The following is a 14,233-nucleotide window of genomic DNA, read 5'->3' as shown; positions in this document are numbered from 1 at the left end:
TGTTCCATTGACAAACTTTACACTCCTGGATGTATTATCTGATCTCTCTCCACATGCCTGGCCAATAATAGTTCTGCGTTATTCGGTCTATGGTTTTCTTAATTCCGAAATGTCCTGCAACCTTTGCATCGTGGTTGTCTCTTAGTATTCGTGGTTGTACTTCTCTGGGTATGTATATCAGTCCTTGATATAGAAGTATTCCGTTTTCCTTTTTGTATTTTTCGTTGTTGTCCTTGATTCGTTCGAATAAGGGATCTTTTATTATTGCTTTTTGTATTTCGTTTGTTAGAGTGTCTTCCTCGGTCGTGACTGTTCAAGTAGCTCTCAATACTTACTGATCTAAGATCATACCCTTGGTATCTGGATCTAGATGCAATATTGCTCTAGATTCTCTTTTCTTTATTATCAAATCTGGTCTTCTGCTCAACGCGTCCGCGAAGGCGTTCTCTGTTCCTTTATAGTGTTGTATTTTGAAGTTGTAGTAGGCTAGTACCTCAGTATACCATCTTGACTGTTAATAAGTGAGTTCCTTGGTCGTCGTAAAGTATGTCAGGTTCTAGTGGTCGCTGATAACTGTGGTCAGATGCCTTGCTCCTTGGAGCTCTTGTTTCTATCTCTTAAATGCTGTAACAATTGCTAGTAATTCTTTGTCATGGATATCATAATTCTGTTCTGCAGGGGTTATGGTTCTTGCGTAGCATGTAACCAATCTTAGTTTTCCTGTGTTGTCTTTTTGTTATAACTGTGCTCCGATTGCATAGTCTGATGCGTCTATATCGAGATAACTCTCTTTGTTTGGGTCAAAGTGTATTCGCATGTCTCTTTAACTAAACTTTTCCTTAAGTTCTTTGAATGCTTGTTCTTTGTTAGTTCCCCAAATAAACTCTTTTGCCTTCCTGAATAGGTCTGTCAGGGGTTTTGCTGTTGCTAAGAATTTGTATATATATTGTCGATAATAATTCGCTAGTCCGTGGAACTGTTGTACTTCTTTGACTATTGTCGGCGTAGGCCAATCAATAATGGCTTTGATCTTATCTGGGTCCATCTGGATTCCTTCTGTTGACACAATATGTCCTAGGAACTTGACTGATTGTTTGTAGAATTCATACTTTGATGCTTTGAGGTAAAGCTCGTACTCTTTAAGTCTCTTGAGTACTTACCTGACTTTTTCTGTGTGGTCTCCTCGGGTTCCTTTAGTAAATATCAGGACGTCGTCCAGGTATACTACCACAAATATGTCCAAATATTTGCATAGCACGTTGTTGATAAGCGCCTAGAATGTTGCTAGTGCGTTGGTTAATCTAAAAGGCATAACCAAGAATTTGTATAATCCGAATCGTGTCCTGAATACTATTTTCCATTCTTCGCCTTCTTTTATTTGTATTCGGTAGTAGGCTTCTCGTATGTCCAATGCCGTGAAGTATGTTGCTCCTCTAAATCTGTCTTGTATCTCATCAATGAGTGGTAATGGGTATCGGTTCTTGATCATTATATCGTTAAGTTGTCGGTAATCCACGCATAATTGTAGGCTTCCATCTTTCTTTGGTACAAAGATGATTGGGTATCCTGCTGGTGATGTTGATTATCATATATATCCTTTTTTCAAGTTGCTGTCGATGTATTTCTGTAGTTCTTCAAGTTCTGTCTCGGTTAATCTGTATGTGGGTTTGTATGTAGGCGTCTTCCCTTCCACTAGGGGTATCTCATGATCCCATGCCTGATGTTCTAGCAAGCTTTCTGATGGTTCTCGTTCTCTGAATACCTTAATTAGGTCGTGATACTCCTTCGGTATCTGTTGTCGTAGTTTGTCCATTTCAGTAGCTTCCTCTATTCGGTAAACCGTTTCCTACTTCTTTGTTAATCAATCGTTTGCAGTTCCTGTCGTTCCCGTTTCGACCTAGGGCGTCTTGCCCAGTATCTGACCTTGATCCCTTCTTTCGGTGCGGGTGGCCGTAAAGGTATCAGTCTTCTGATCAGAGCGGCGGTTTCCACCATCTAGTCACAATGTGCCGTCTCTCCAGTTAATAGTCGGGTTGTGTTTCGCTAACCAAGGGTGTCCCAAGACCATGTCGTAACTCCCTAGGCTTGTCACGTCGAAACATTCTGTCCTCTTGTATTATCCTTTGATATATACCTTCATACCTCTGGTTTCCTTGTCGATTCTTTGGTTCCAATCTTCGTTAAGTCCTCCCAGTTTGTATGGTTCCTTTTTCGTTTGGGTATAAATCCCTGACTGCTTCACAAATTCCAAATCTATGAAGTTCCTAGTAGCTCCTAAATTGATCAGTGCTCGCGCGTTTAGCCCTACTAATTGGACTACTATCGCTAAGTGATTCTTTCCTCTTGTCGCAGCTAGACTTCTGCCTGTTTTAAGTCCTATAGACTATCGAAATCATCCATTTCCTATCATCTTAGTTTATTAATCATGAGTTCCGTCATATAGTCCTTTAGCACTAGTTAAAGCCTGAATTTCCTTATTCAGTTCTTCCCAACTAAGTTCATCTGTTGAGTCCTCATCCAGGTACTCTGTTGTCTATGTTGCTTGGTCCTTTCGACTCTTTTGGAGCTATAGTTGTTTTCGTAAGTGTCGTGTCGTCTTCAACCAATATCTGGTTGCCGCTTTTCCTTCAAACTGTGTGGTATGTCCTTCATACTACACAGTGATTTGTTTGCCTGTTTTCTAGTATAAAACTTCCAGTCGTTCGTGTGGCGTTATGTTTTCTTGATCTATTATATTGACACTTTTTCCATCTATTCATCCTAAGTATTTGTCGATGTGTACCAGACACTCCTTGTCTATACAATACCTCCAGTGGATGTTCTTGCTGTCTCTGCATAATAGACATTTCATATAGTTTTCATAATGAAATCTTCGTCCTGATTTCCATGTCTCTTTAAAGATATGGTATTCGCAGTGGCAGTCCCACCCATATTCGTTGTGGCATAAGTGCCTGGGGTCTCTGACTTCCGTTTGTTTTTCCTCATTATGTCTAAAACATAGTCCTTTTTCTTTGCACACTGTCCAGTGTTCATCAAGTATCTGGTTATCACATTTCTCTCTTTGTTCCCATAGTAGTTCATGACTGTCTTTGAACGTTATCCGTGGTGCTTCGTTTTCCCAATTGTTCGTTTTCTGCGTATCTTCGTATTCTGATTCGGTTTCTCCTTCCGAGTCTGTTTGTCCTGGTGTCACAATTCCTTGGTTGGGCCCTATCATTAAGTCGTGTTCGACGTCTGTTGGTAGTTCTGATCTTTCCATGACGGTTCGTCTGTGTTTTTCTAGTGTTCATAATTCTTGTTGTAATAGATCGTTGTGCTGTTCTATTGTGATTCCGTCAGTTTGGCATCTTAGGAGTCTTTAGTATTCTTCCTTCGTGAGTCCGTTAGAACTTGATCCATACCCTACGACTGTGTTCTGTCGTATCAGAGTAGGTCTCTTGCCGGTTGCCCTAAGGTATTATCTGACGTTCTGTGAGTCTTGATAGCCTCCTCTACCTTGCTCCTTCTCGTTGCTACTAGTCTTAGACGTAGTGGTAGCGTTGAGGTGTTTCTTGGTATCCCCTTGTTTCTTCCTGCAGTCTTTTGCAATATGTCCTGGTTTCTCGCAGTAGAAACACAACTTCTTATCCCTGCATCTTTTGCTTTTCTCAGTGTTGTAAGGTCGTTTTTCAGTAGTATCCAATTCCATAGGTGTGGTGCCGTAATCATTGCGTTTGTTCAATCCTTTGTAACTGTTTCCTTTCCAAAAAGTGTTTTTCCCTTGTCTTATGTTTCGTAGGTTGTAGAGTTGATTGTCGATGCGTACTGCCATTTCAACCATTTGTTCAAAACTGTTGTATGGTCCCATCTTAATGGTTTCATATTGGGTTTCTGATTTGAGTCCTTGTTCGAATATAGCTATTTTCTGTTCGTCGTCGTGGATTCCTAGTTCTTGATAGATCTGCTGTAGTTGCGCTGCGTACTGCGCTGCGTCCCTGGTTTGTCTGAGTCCCTGTAGTTTGCGTTGTAGGGTCCTCTTTCTGTCAGTGTCTCTAAAGAATTATCTGAGTACTTATTTGAATCGTGCGTAGCTGTTGAGTACATCCGCGTATAGTATGAGTCGTCCTCTGGTGTTAGTCTAGTCCTCAAGATATGGTTTGAACCATGTTGCCGCTGCCTCTCACATATAGGATCCTGCGAAGATAACTTTTTCTATATTAGTGACTCCTGGTTTAGTTGCCAGATAGATATCGCATTCCCCTAGGAAGTGTTCCAGTTTGGCGCAGTCTCCTTTATAAGTATTGGGTTTGTGGATCTTGATAGTAGTTCTCTTATCTCTGGTTCTGACTCTGAGTACATCAATGGCGTCTTTGTGACTTTTAACTTGTTCTAAAGTCTATTCGACAATGTCTTTGTATTTATTAAGTAATCTTCGTTGTTCTTCCACTTATTTGTTAGTTTTATCCAGCTGCTCATCATTGGGTTACTCTTCGACTCTTTTTTCCAACTCGATGATTTTCTGTCACATTTGCCCTAACAAGGCGTTGGTGTTGGTGGTTGGTCCACTTGCTAATGACATATTGGCTCGTCTTACTTTGGTATATTCCTGTAGTTAGTATGCTCTCAGGGGTAGGGTGATACGTACCTAGTTTTATCCTTCTTGATATATAATTGTAAGTCACTCGGGTCGGAGTGTCTATGACAGTATGGTGGCTCTAGTAAGTCGGAATTACTTTTGCCTCTTTATAACCGTGAAGTCGGGGCGATCAATGTCATAAGCTGACGGCGCTCCTTGATTACCTAAAGGTGATTAGAGGTTCACACCTATTGTAAGACAGAAGGTACGAAGGTCTTAAGGAAAGCTTAGGTTAAAAGTAAGTCGTTATAGGAGATAGCTTGGTACCAGGGTAAGATAGAATACTATAGTAAGACTATCCCTTAGTTCTAAGTATGACTTCAGTTAGTGCCTGGGTCAGATAAAGGCTAAAGGTCCTTATAAGTAGTAAAGACAAAGTTGACCTGCGTTAATAGGCAAAGGGGTATTTAGTGAATATAGTATAAAATAACTAGAATGGTGCTTTGTATTGAGTAGTATAGTAAAACTGTAGCTGGTTTGATCGCGAGTATAAGACTCTTGATTCTAAGGAAATAAGTGTCTTTATATATATGGTATATCCGGTCCCTTCCTCCTGATTCTTCTCAGGTCCTGTCGTAGACCTGATGTCCCGGTCCCTTCGTGGACCTTTCATGTTTGGTCCCATAGGGACCTGTCCCTGGTCTTGGCATCTGGGACCTGTCCTTATGGTCACGTGATGTGTAGTTATTCCGTCCCGGAATCTTGTTGTCCAATGAGTGTATATCCTGTGGCTGCGCCGCAGGTGGTCTGTAACACTTTGGCCTAGTTAGATAAAGAAGGTGCATAATTATAAATATAAGGATAATCTATATAGATATACTTTAAACACTTTGTGGAATAAGATAATATAATATAAAGGTTGCCATTCTCTAAATAATAAATATAATAGAAAGGCATCGCGATACTAGTTTTCGCAATATTTTCTTTTAGTATATAAGCATAGATAGAGGAAGAATCTTTAGAAGACTTTAGAACATCAGTAACACCCTTAGAACAAGCCATAGTGAGGCATACTCAAGGAAAACACAATAATGAACCAGAGAGAGGGAAACCAACCAGGTTTATATATGCGCGCGTCAGGACGACTTGTTAAGAAAGAAAGGGATGATGTTACAGACCACCTGCGGCACAGCCCCAGGATATACACTCATTGGACAAGAGGATCACAGGCCAGACCTTGAGGGCACTAGTCACGTGACCAATAGCGATAGGACTAATAGGACGGGCTTGGCAACTTCCTATTAATATTATCACAATAACTAATAGAAGTGATAGAAACCTCTTGGCGGAGAACTATTATACCTATTACTAGATATATACTATATATATAAAGATACTTATTACCTTAAGATTAAGAGTCTTATACTCATGATCAAACCAGCTATAGTTTTACTATACTACTCAATATAAAGCACTATTCTAGTTATCTTATACTATATTTACTAAATACCCCTTTGCCCATTAATGTAGGTCAACTTTGTCTTTACTACTTATAAGGACCTTTAGCCTTTATCTGACCCAGACACTAACTAAAGCCACACTTAGAACTAAGGGATAGTCTCGCTATAGTATTCTATCTCACCCTAGTACTAAGCTATCTTCTATAATAACTCACTTCTAACCCAAGCTTTCTCTAAGACCTTTATACCTTCTGTCTTACGGCAGGCGTGAACCTTTGATCACCTTTAGGTAATCAAGGAGCGCCGTCAGCTTGTGACATCCTTATACCTTTTATAGCCTTTAGATATAAGTATTTTTACTATCCTAAAGTGAGCGTACGGAGGTTTAGTTAAATAATAAATATAACTTGGATTTAATACTATTAAGAAGCTCAATTTCTTAAATATATATTCTATAGTAAGAATAGAGGCTTTTAAACCTAAGAATATTTAAAATAGCTTTACTATAACTAGAATTAGTCTATTTAATCTAGATAGAGTAGTCTAAAAGCTTGATATTTAATTTTATATATCTACCCCTCTAGAAAGCTAATTAAGCAACTCTTAATTATCTTAGAGTCTATAAATATTTAGTAACCCTTACTAGTTATATAGATAAGCAAATAAGATTAAGAACCTTTTTAAATAAGACTATACGGAACCGTCTAAGTAATTTAAGGAAGGCTTTAATTAAATTATTAAGGCCTATAAGTATAGGATAGTTACTATAATAATAATAAAGAAGTAATATTAGGATATATTTACTATAAATAAAAAAGAGAAGTAAAAATATATAAGATCTAATCACAGAATTTAATAACTAGGAGATATTATAAGAGAAGAAGCTTAAAGCCTTGTTACCCCCCCTAATTTATCTATCAAACATATAATTGATTAGCCTACTAAAGCTAAACTACCAGCCTTATAACTATAATTATAAGCTTAACCACAATATAGTAATTATAATATTCTTAGATATAGAAGAATAAGATATCCTAATCCTAGTATTATTTAATTTTTAATTTAATACTTTTTTTTTAATATTAATTATCATATAAAAAGTTGACTAATCTATATATAATCAATTTGGTGGCCGGCTCGCTTGGGTGGCCGGCTCGCATGTGGATTACGTTAGTCCGCATACGATGACTAAGAGTATAGCTGACTAAGCTGGATCTGGACTTAAACTGCAGGCAACTATCATATAACAGTAACATATATCATTAAGACATCATGGTATGAACTACTGGATAAGTTTAGGAAGTAGACGAAGGCTACGGATAGTATATATGCAACAGCAAAAGCCCAACTGCCTATACAGCATCGAGTGATCTCGTGTCCATAATGTTCATGATTGATGCTTCCATTTCAGGAAGCACTGCTTGCTAGCTATAAGATCAGGGGTATATAAAATAGGAAAACGAGGTCGTTACTGCATCGATGACAAAAAGGAAGTGGATAGAAATATAGTTCCTGATCCCATTCACGAGCCACCTGGTTTCTGGCCGTGGACCACATAACTATCGGAATCCAATGGTTAGTAACAGACAGACGTCAATACAAGCTGGGTATAGACGTACAAGTTGAAGTATGCGTGGATGCTTCGATTCCTCAGATCCTCCCGCGCCTTGGCTAGCAGGACCTGAATTTCCTCTGGTGACCAGCCCTTTTTGATCAACGGTAAGTTGGCAATCCCTCCCAACCCCTCAGTGTGCTGGAGTACGTTATACGCGCCAACGACCTTCAAGTGTTTGTCTTTCGGCCACGTTCCAAGGGGTACTTTGAATTTCTGATAAGATAACTATGTTAGTATTCCATGAAATGAAGACGGGAATGGCGAGAATGAATGGAAGGATTAAAACCTCAGTGGTGACGTTAATGAATCCAGCATCTTTTAGCCAGCCACCGCACTCTGCACCTGGATTGGAGGTGATTCCCATCTCCACAAATGCATTTTTAACTGCCTCTTGAAGCATGAACAGATGGGTCCCTTTCAAAGTACCATCGTCGCTGCGAATCGTGCCATCCCAATCCTGGAACTCAACCCATCCTCCGGGCTTGGTGCAACTGATTTATGTCTGATCAGCTAGGGGAGACTTGACGTGGTATGAATGCGACAAAGCATGGGGTAACGAGTACCTGAATGCCTGGCGTATTAACTTTTGCCAGTCTCTGATGGACGCAATTAAAAAACGGCCGTGAATGTAGTCGAAGGGGGAATCCTCGTAACCCCATTCATCCTCAACGTCGTCAACGATAAATTTCAAATTCGGGGGTACCCTATGGCATATTAGCATGAGATATAATGCTGGCGGCTTCCGTATCGTATCCCTTACAAGGAAGGTTGAGTTGGACTCAAATCGTTTCCAATAACCTATAAAGTATAGATGTTAACATTGACACGAGTATAATCTTACTATAGGATTGAAGTACCTCAGCAGACGGATATTCATCCGCTTGAAAGAGTATGTTAGCCAACGGTCACGTATGCTTCTAGAACATATTCACCAAAAGAAATTGCCCACTATAATTAACCGTTAGCAAAATTAAGAGTAAACGAAGAGAGACAACTTACAATTCCCGTTCCGGTGCATAAATCTAGCACACGTTGAGGGTTGTCGCCAATGGGCGCCTTATGAAGCCGCCCATGCAGAAGAGCGTCAATCAACGCATGATGAATATCGAGTCTCTCGCTTTCTTGTTCATCGTTGGGGAACAGGTATCCTATAACCGGTTAGACTTGGGTGGATAAGTGGCAAGAGGCCGTTGCGCTCTGTATACTTACTGCCTTGACGATATGCATGATATCTCTGGCCGTGTACAACGGGGTAATCCACAACACTAGACGTTAAGGAGGCGGAGTATCTCGACCTGCAGGCTAGTTAACGTTGCACCGCATGGGAAACGGGTATATATACACACAGCTCGTCGCCATAGTCGCTTTCATGCTAAATAGCCATCGACTTGTTAGTTCGATAGTCGTAACCAGAGAGTGGAGGTTCGCTACAGACGCACATCATCGTCGACTTCCAACGGCACAGGGCTATTTGTATGCCCCGCTACATCCGCAGCAGCCGCCAGGCTTGTTACATTGCTGGTCTCTCCATGTTCATCTTTCGACGCCATAATCCTGGCGATGTTGAGGTTGGAGGTGAGATCTTTGCTCCCAAACTGGAGACATCGCAGAGCGGACAAAGAGTGCGAACTCCAACGAAATAGAACTTTAAGGGTCTGGCTAGTTGCTCCGTATTGAGCACTTACACTTCGGACTCCGTATCTGTGGCTGTTTTGCAGAATGATGGAGCTGAAGATCGCATTGAACCCCCGCTAGGATGCCGGAAGACGAGTTCCTAGCGGCTTGTTCGACCAGCTTTGGCGCCACATTGTGAAGTGCAGCATATCCAGCATCGAGGGAATGGTACTTCGTAGTAAAGGGGCCTCGATGATTCAAGGCTGCCATCTTGCTATTGTTCATCTTCTTTGTTTGAAGATTGAACCTTGGTGTTTAAAGCTTAGTCCCAGTCCATTCAGAGTATATAGCTGATATACCAAGTAGATGTGTATGGAATACGTAAATAGGAGTCGTATGGATAGATTGTCTGTCGATTGATACTCCGTAGAGTAACCATATGTGAAGTTACTGGAGTCTGCGTGTATGCCATGTCTCATTCAGGGGCAAGGATACGACCCCGGCCTTGAAAAATGAAGGCCCGCAAAAAGAAACGAGAGACGAAGGATTTCGGCATTACATCATCGTTACATTGTCGTCCATAACACGGCCAATATAACTAGTTGAGAGTTCGCCAGGAGGTTTTGTTTTGTAGGGCGTAATATACCCCTCTCTGGCTGACCGATACTCTGTATACTCTGTACCGAGTAGGGATTGTGATCTTTCCATGGCCGTCTTCTCTCGTCAATGAACGCGCCACACGTATCATTGGGCCGTCCTTGGTGTCCATGTCTAGCTTGATCGTTATGGCGCAGCCAGCACGCCGGCAAGCCCTCATCACCCTAGCACCGTTCCAGCATCAGGCGCCAGACGGACTAGTCTCGCTTGTAGCAGCTGCTTGAGCCGCTTCGTATCGTTCCCGACGTCCTGGGCCAGCAGGTGAGCGAGAAGGGGACGGTTCTCACAGCCCGGGTTCGACCTGATAGGGCGTTTTAAGAGCTGGGTTAGCGAAGAGCATTCTCTATTTATAGTTAAGGCGGGTTTATCCTTTTGTTTTGGCGAGATGAAGAGCTCCGTAACCAGTTGAATCGAGTCTCAGAGCTGCAGCCTGACTCTAGGGCCGCAATACTTCATCGAGGCACCGCGATGCATCGGCGGGTGTAGACTTGATATTCACCCTTCCCGGCGTCAATCCTCCACGCAATCCCCCTCCACCCCCCCCTATATCACTCCGTAGAGGCTGACTGAGTTTCCCTTCAGGGCGATCGGCCAGGGACAGAGAGCATCGGTCAACAAGCAGCGTAATTCGTAGTAGTCGGCTGGTTCCTGGGGGCTCATATCTCGACTCCCCTGCATCGCCGCAATGCTTGTTTTTTCCCATATATCTGCGACCCGGGCTGTAACAGCGGCTCAGACTGACGGCCAGCACAGTTCGTACCTTGCCACTACATCCCAGGTCGCCAAAGAAGGTTTCGACTATGTGGTCGGTGGCGTCCGCTGCAAATATAATTGGTATGCGGATGGTCAAAAGTCAAGAGCTTCAACCCGCCAACGCCAGTGTGCATCTCAGGAGCTGTCAATGGTCATAAGCATATCTCTCCTCATCGTCGTTAGATATATATATATATCGTTTATCGTCGCCGTCGTCGTTGTCGTCGCGTTGTAGATTTCTTCGCGCTGTAGCCGCCCGTTCCAATCGGCCCATTTTTCTTCTTCCGCCGGCCATCTTGCTTCTTCCTCCTCGATCGCGAACATTACGATCTCAACCACTTCGGCCTCACGCTGCATCGCTGACAGCTCAGTGGCAAATCTGTCGACGACTGTAGCAGAGGAGCTGATCGTCTGGCAGCTCTGTCTTTGCACGTCTCGTATTTTCGCCCTTTGACCAGCCTGTTGATCAACCCCTTCCCGCCCGTCGTCGGACAAGCACAACGCAGCAGAGACGAGAAAAGTAGGAAGAAGAAATACAGAACGGCCCCACGGAAACGAACGAGGATGGCAGACTATCGCTCGCCCGTATACAAGGCGCCTCCCCGCAAGCCGGTGCCAGGCAATGCCGGATTCCAGTTTCACACCCTCGAGAGCAACCTAAACACTGCTCCGTCGCACCAGGCCAGAGGCAGCAGCATCGCCAGACCTCCCAGCGGCCAGTATCGTCCTCGATCCACGAGCTCTTCCTACTTGCCGGCAGACATGCAGCCCTTGAGAGAGTCGACGGTCGGTTACCCGCAGCAGCAGCATCCTCACCGTCAGTTCCAGCAACAACACCAGCAGCTACCCCAGCAGTTCCATCACCACCAGCAGCAGCAGCAACACCAGCAACAATATGTCCAACAGCAGCAGCCGCAGCAGCAGCAGCAACTCCGAGCACAGTATGGTGCGCCGCCGTCTCGCAGAGCCTCGAATGCTACGACATGCACTACATCTACAGGTGGCGGGAACGCGCCTCCAGCCCGCAAGATGAGCCAGATGAGCGCCGATATCAGATACAGCACTTCCTCTCAGCGGCCATCGGTCAGCTATGTTGCTCTCATGCGCAAACAGAAAGCCACCGTATGGTGTGATCGCGCCCAATCCGAGGATCCCCGCCTCGTCGCCCAACGCCGTGCAGCCAAACAGAGGGCCCTGCTGGATGTTCACGGCGGCTCGTCCACACGCAGCAGCACCCTCATCAGCGGAGGAAAGATCCGACACAGCGGTACCGGCCGGTCTATAAGTTACAATACAAGCACAATGGTTGGGGCTGGTGTTCCCTTGCGATTGAGCGCAAACGAGGTTGGAGGGGCAGACGACGAATTCGACGATCGCATAGACACAGCTGGAGGACAGCCGATACATCGACGTACGGGGAGCGGGCGGAGCTCGACGGCCAGTAATCGCGTGTCTGCTGCCTACCAGCGGGCCCAACAGACTCGGCTGAGCAGTAGTAGCAGTGCAAATAATACCCCTCCCAACGCTGATATACCCGACATCATCGAAACGCCTGCGGCGCCGTTGGAGAATATCAAAGATGAAGACTTTCTAAAGACACCCAACCGGTCTGGGGTCAACGCTTCAGATCAACGCCCGACCACGTCACATAGTGAGGAAGAAGACGAGTTTGGGAAGATTACCGAAATGGCTGCTCCCACTGGTATGTCGACAGCCATGCAGAAACGCAAGATCTCGGATGATCTGAAACGACGGGGCAGCGTCGATGAGAGGACTTCGAGTATGACGGGCGTGAGGCTTTTCGTTGCCAATCCTGATTTAAGCGACTGATACCCAGATGCTACACTTTTATTAGACAGCCAACCATGGTGTCTGGACTGGAGAACCTGGAGTTATCCACGCCCTGTTGATTGTCTTTTACCTCTTTCATTCTACTTCCCCTTCTACTTCCTCTTCTACTTCTTTGCCGTGAATATTTTTGCCCCCCTTTATGCGCTTGCTCTTACAATTCTTTCTACGGGATACAGCTGTACCTTGCATGACCTTAGTTACTTTTTTTTGTCTCGATAAAAGGTTAATATCCTGAAAGACTGTTGAATTCAGGCGTTATCGTTCTGCCCCCAAAAAAATCAGTTAACTAATGCCTAATCGATGTTTATAGCGCTGTTAGCTCAGTAATACAAAACTTGTATACTTGCAAAAAGAAAAGAAGAAGGCGAACTCAGAGCTTCGCCCCATCAACCTTAACTTTAACAAGAGCTCCGTTGTGCACGTCAAAGTCCTTTCCTCGATGCCATCCAAGCCAATTCTTTAGTGTCTCTTCGCCTCCACTGCCTGGATGTATCCCGCCGCCAGACCATCCGCCGTTATCAGAAGCAATGCCCAGCCCGGGTGTGCCAGATAACCCAACAACAGGTCTCTGATCATACCCTTCCTTCTCGAGCTCGTCCATTGTCAACACAGGCGTGGCACACGCATCAGTCCCATCGAAGACTGCAGCCCATTCATTCCTAGTTTTCTCTTTGAACCTCTTCTCAAAAACCGAACGCATATACGGCCAATTGTCCGGATCTTGCCTCGCCTGGTTCGAGCCGGGGGGAAACAAATCTTTGTCTTCCAGGTTCAGCCCACGCAATAGCTCAGCGTAAAATTGAGGCTCTAATGCCCCAACTGCGAAATAATTCCCTTTATCCTTGGTCTCGTATGTATCGTAATAAGGACAACCACCATCAAGCACATTGGTTCCCCTCGGCCTATCCCACATGGGAGTCTGCCTCGCAAGGCGGGGGAATGTAGCTAGATAGGCCGACCCATCAACCATATTGGCATTGACAACCTGGCCTTTGCCCGTAGTCTGGCGTGCTAGAAGCGCAAGCAATATACCTTGGAAGCAAACCGCTCCGCCTCCAGCGAAATCCCCAAGTATGTTTCCGGGCGGGTATGGCTTCTCCCCTTCCCGTCCCAGAAGAGATAGAACTCCCGAAACGGCAATGTAATTTATATCATGGCCTGCCATGTCTTTATATTTCCCATCGCGGCGAAACCCAGTCATGCGCGCGACGATTAGTCGAGGGTTATGCTTTAAGAGCACGGTTGTAGGACATAATCCTAGCTTCTCCAGGACACCAGGGCGGTAAGGGTCTATCAAGACGTCGGCTTTTGATAGTAGAGAAAGCAGAACAGCCTTGGAAGCGGGGTTCTTAAGATCTAGGCTGATGGACGTTTTATGTCGTGTCAGCGCATCGAGTGTGGGGGCCGGAGGTGCTTTGGACTGCGAATGGGCTCTCGGATGAGGCCGATCGATCCTTACGACTGATGCGCCATAGTCACTAAGCATAAGACCGGCAAAGGGGCCTATTTCAAGGATGTTAGACGGCCAATGAAATTGGGCAATTGTCATAATCCAGGTTGTAAACTGACCTGGAGCTAAACCGGCGAGCTCGACAACGCGTATTCCCTGCAATGGGGTCAAAGGGGCGGCCATTTTCGATCGACGCCAGTAGGCGGTAAGTTATATATATCGAGAACCGGAGGAACAGCTCCAAGTATGAGAAATAAGCCCGCCATGGGGACAGACAG

At 44.5% G+C, this 14,233-nt stretch overlaps 3 protein-coding genes across 3 annotated transcripts; 1 reads left to right on the top strand and 2 right to left on the bottom strand.

Annotated features, from left to right (window-relative positions):
- Positions 1-7,537: 7,537 nt before the first annotated feature.
- GIQ15_06461 (uncharacterized protein) lies at positions 7,538-9,529 on the bottom strand (the record flags this gene model as incomplete). The annotated part of the gene is made up of 12 exons (XM_033553878.1): positions 7,538-7,574; positions 7,635-7,843; positions 7,917-8,121; positions 8,194-8,334; positions 8,391-8,428; positions 8,488-8,510; positions 8,563-8,578; positions 8,630-8,778; positions 8,840-8,925; positions 8,977-9,002; positions 9,070-9,275; positions 9,316-9,529. 12 exons carry the CDS (start codon positions 9,527-9,529, stop codon positions 7,538-7,540), a joined length of 1,350 nt encoding a protein of 449 aa, XP_033403393.1.
- Positions 9,530-11,683: 2,154 nt separating this feature from the next.
- GIQ15_06460 (uncharacterized protein) lies at positions 11,684-12,484 on the top strand (the record flags this gene model as incomplete). Its single annotated transcript, XM_033553877.1, has 1 exon — positions 11,684-12,484. One exon carries the CDS (start codon positions 11,684-11,686, stop codon positions 12,482-12,484), a length of 801 nt encoding a protein of 266 aa, XP_033403392.1.
- Positions 12,485-12,875: 391 nt separating this feature from the next.
- Positions 12,876-14,138, bottom strand: GIQ15_06459 (alpha-methylacyl-CoA racemase; the record flags this gene model as incomplete). The annotated part of the gene is made up of 1 exon (XM_033553876.1): positions 12,876-14,138. The coding sequence occupies one exon, from the start codon at positions 14,136-14,138 to the stop codon at positions 12,876-12,878; it is 1,263 nt and encodes a 420-aa protein (XP_033403391.1).
- Positions 14,139-14,233: the final 95 nt, after the last annotated feature.

The sequence above is a fragment of the Arthroderma uncinatum genome (assembly GCF_011692745.1).
Source record: "Arthroderma uncinatum strain CBS 119779 chromosome Unknown scaffold5, whole genome shotgun sequence".
NCBI lineage: Eukaryota > Fungi > Ascomycota > Eurotiomycetes > Onygenales > Arthrodermataceae > Arthroderma > Arthroderma uncinatum.
This window is presented reverse-complemented; position numbering and strand designations above follow the sequence as displayed.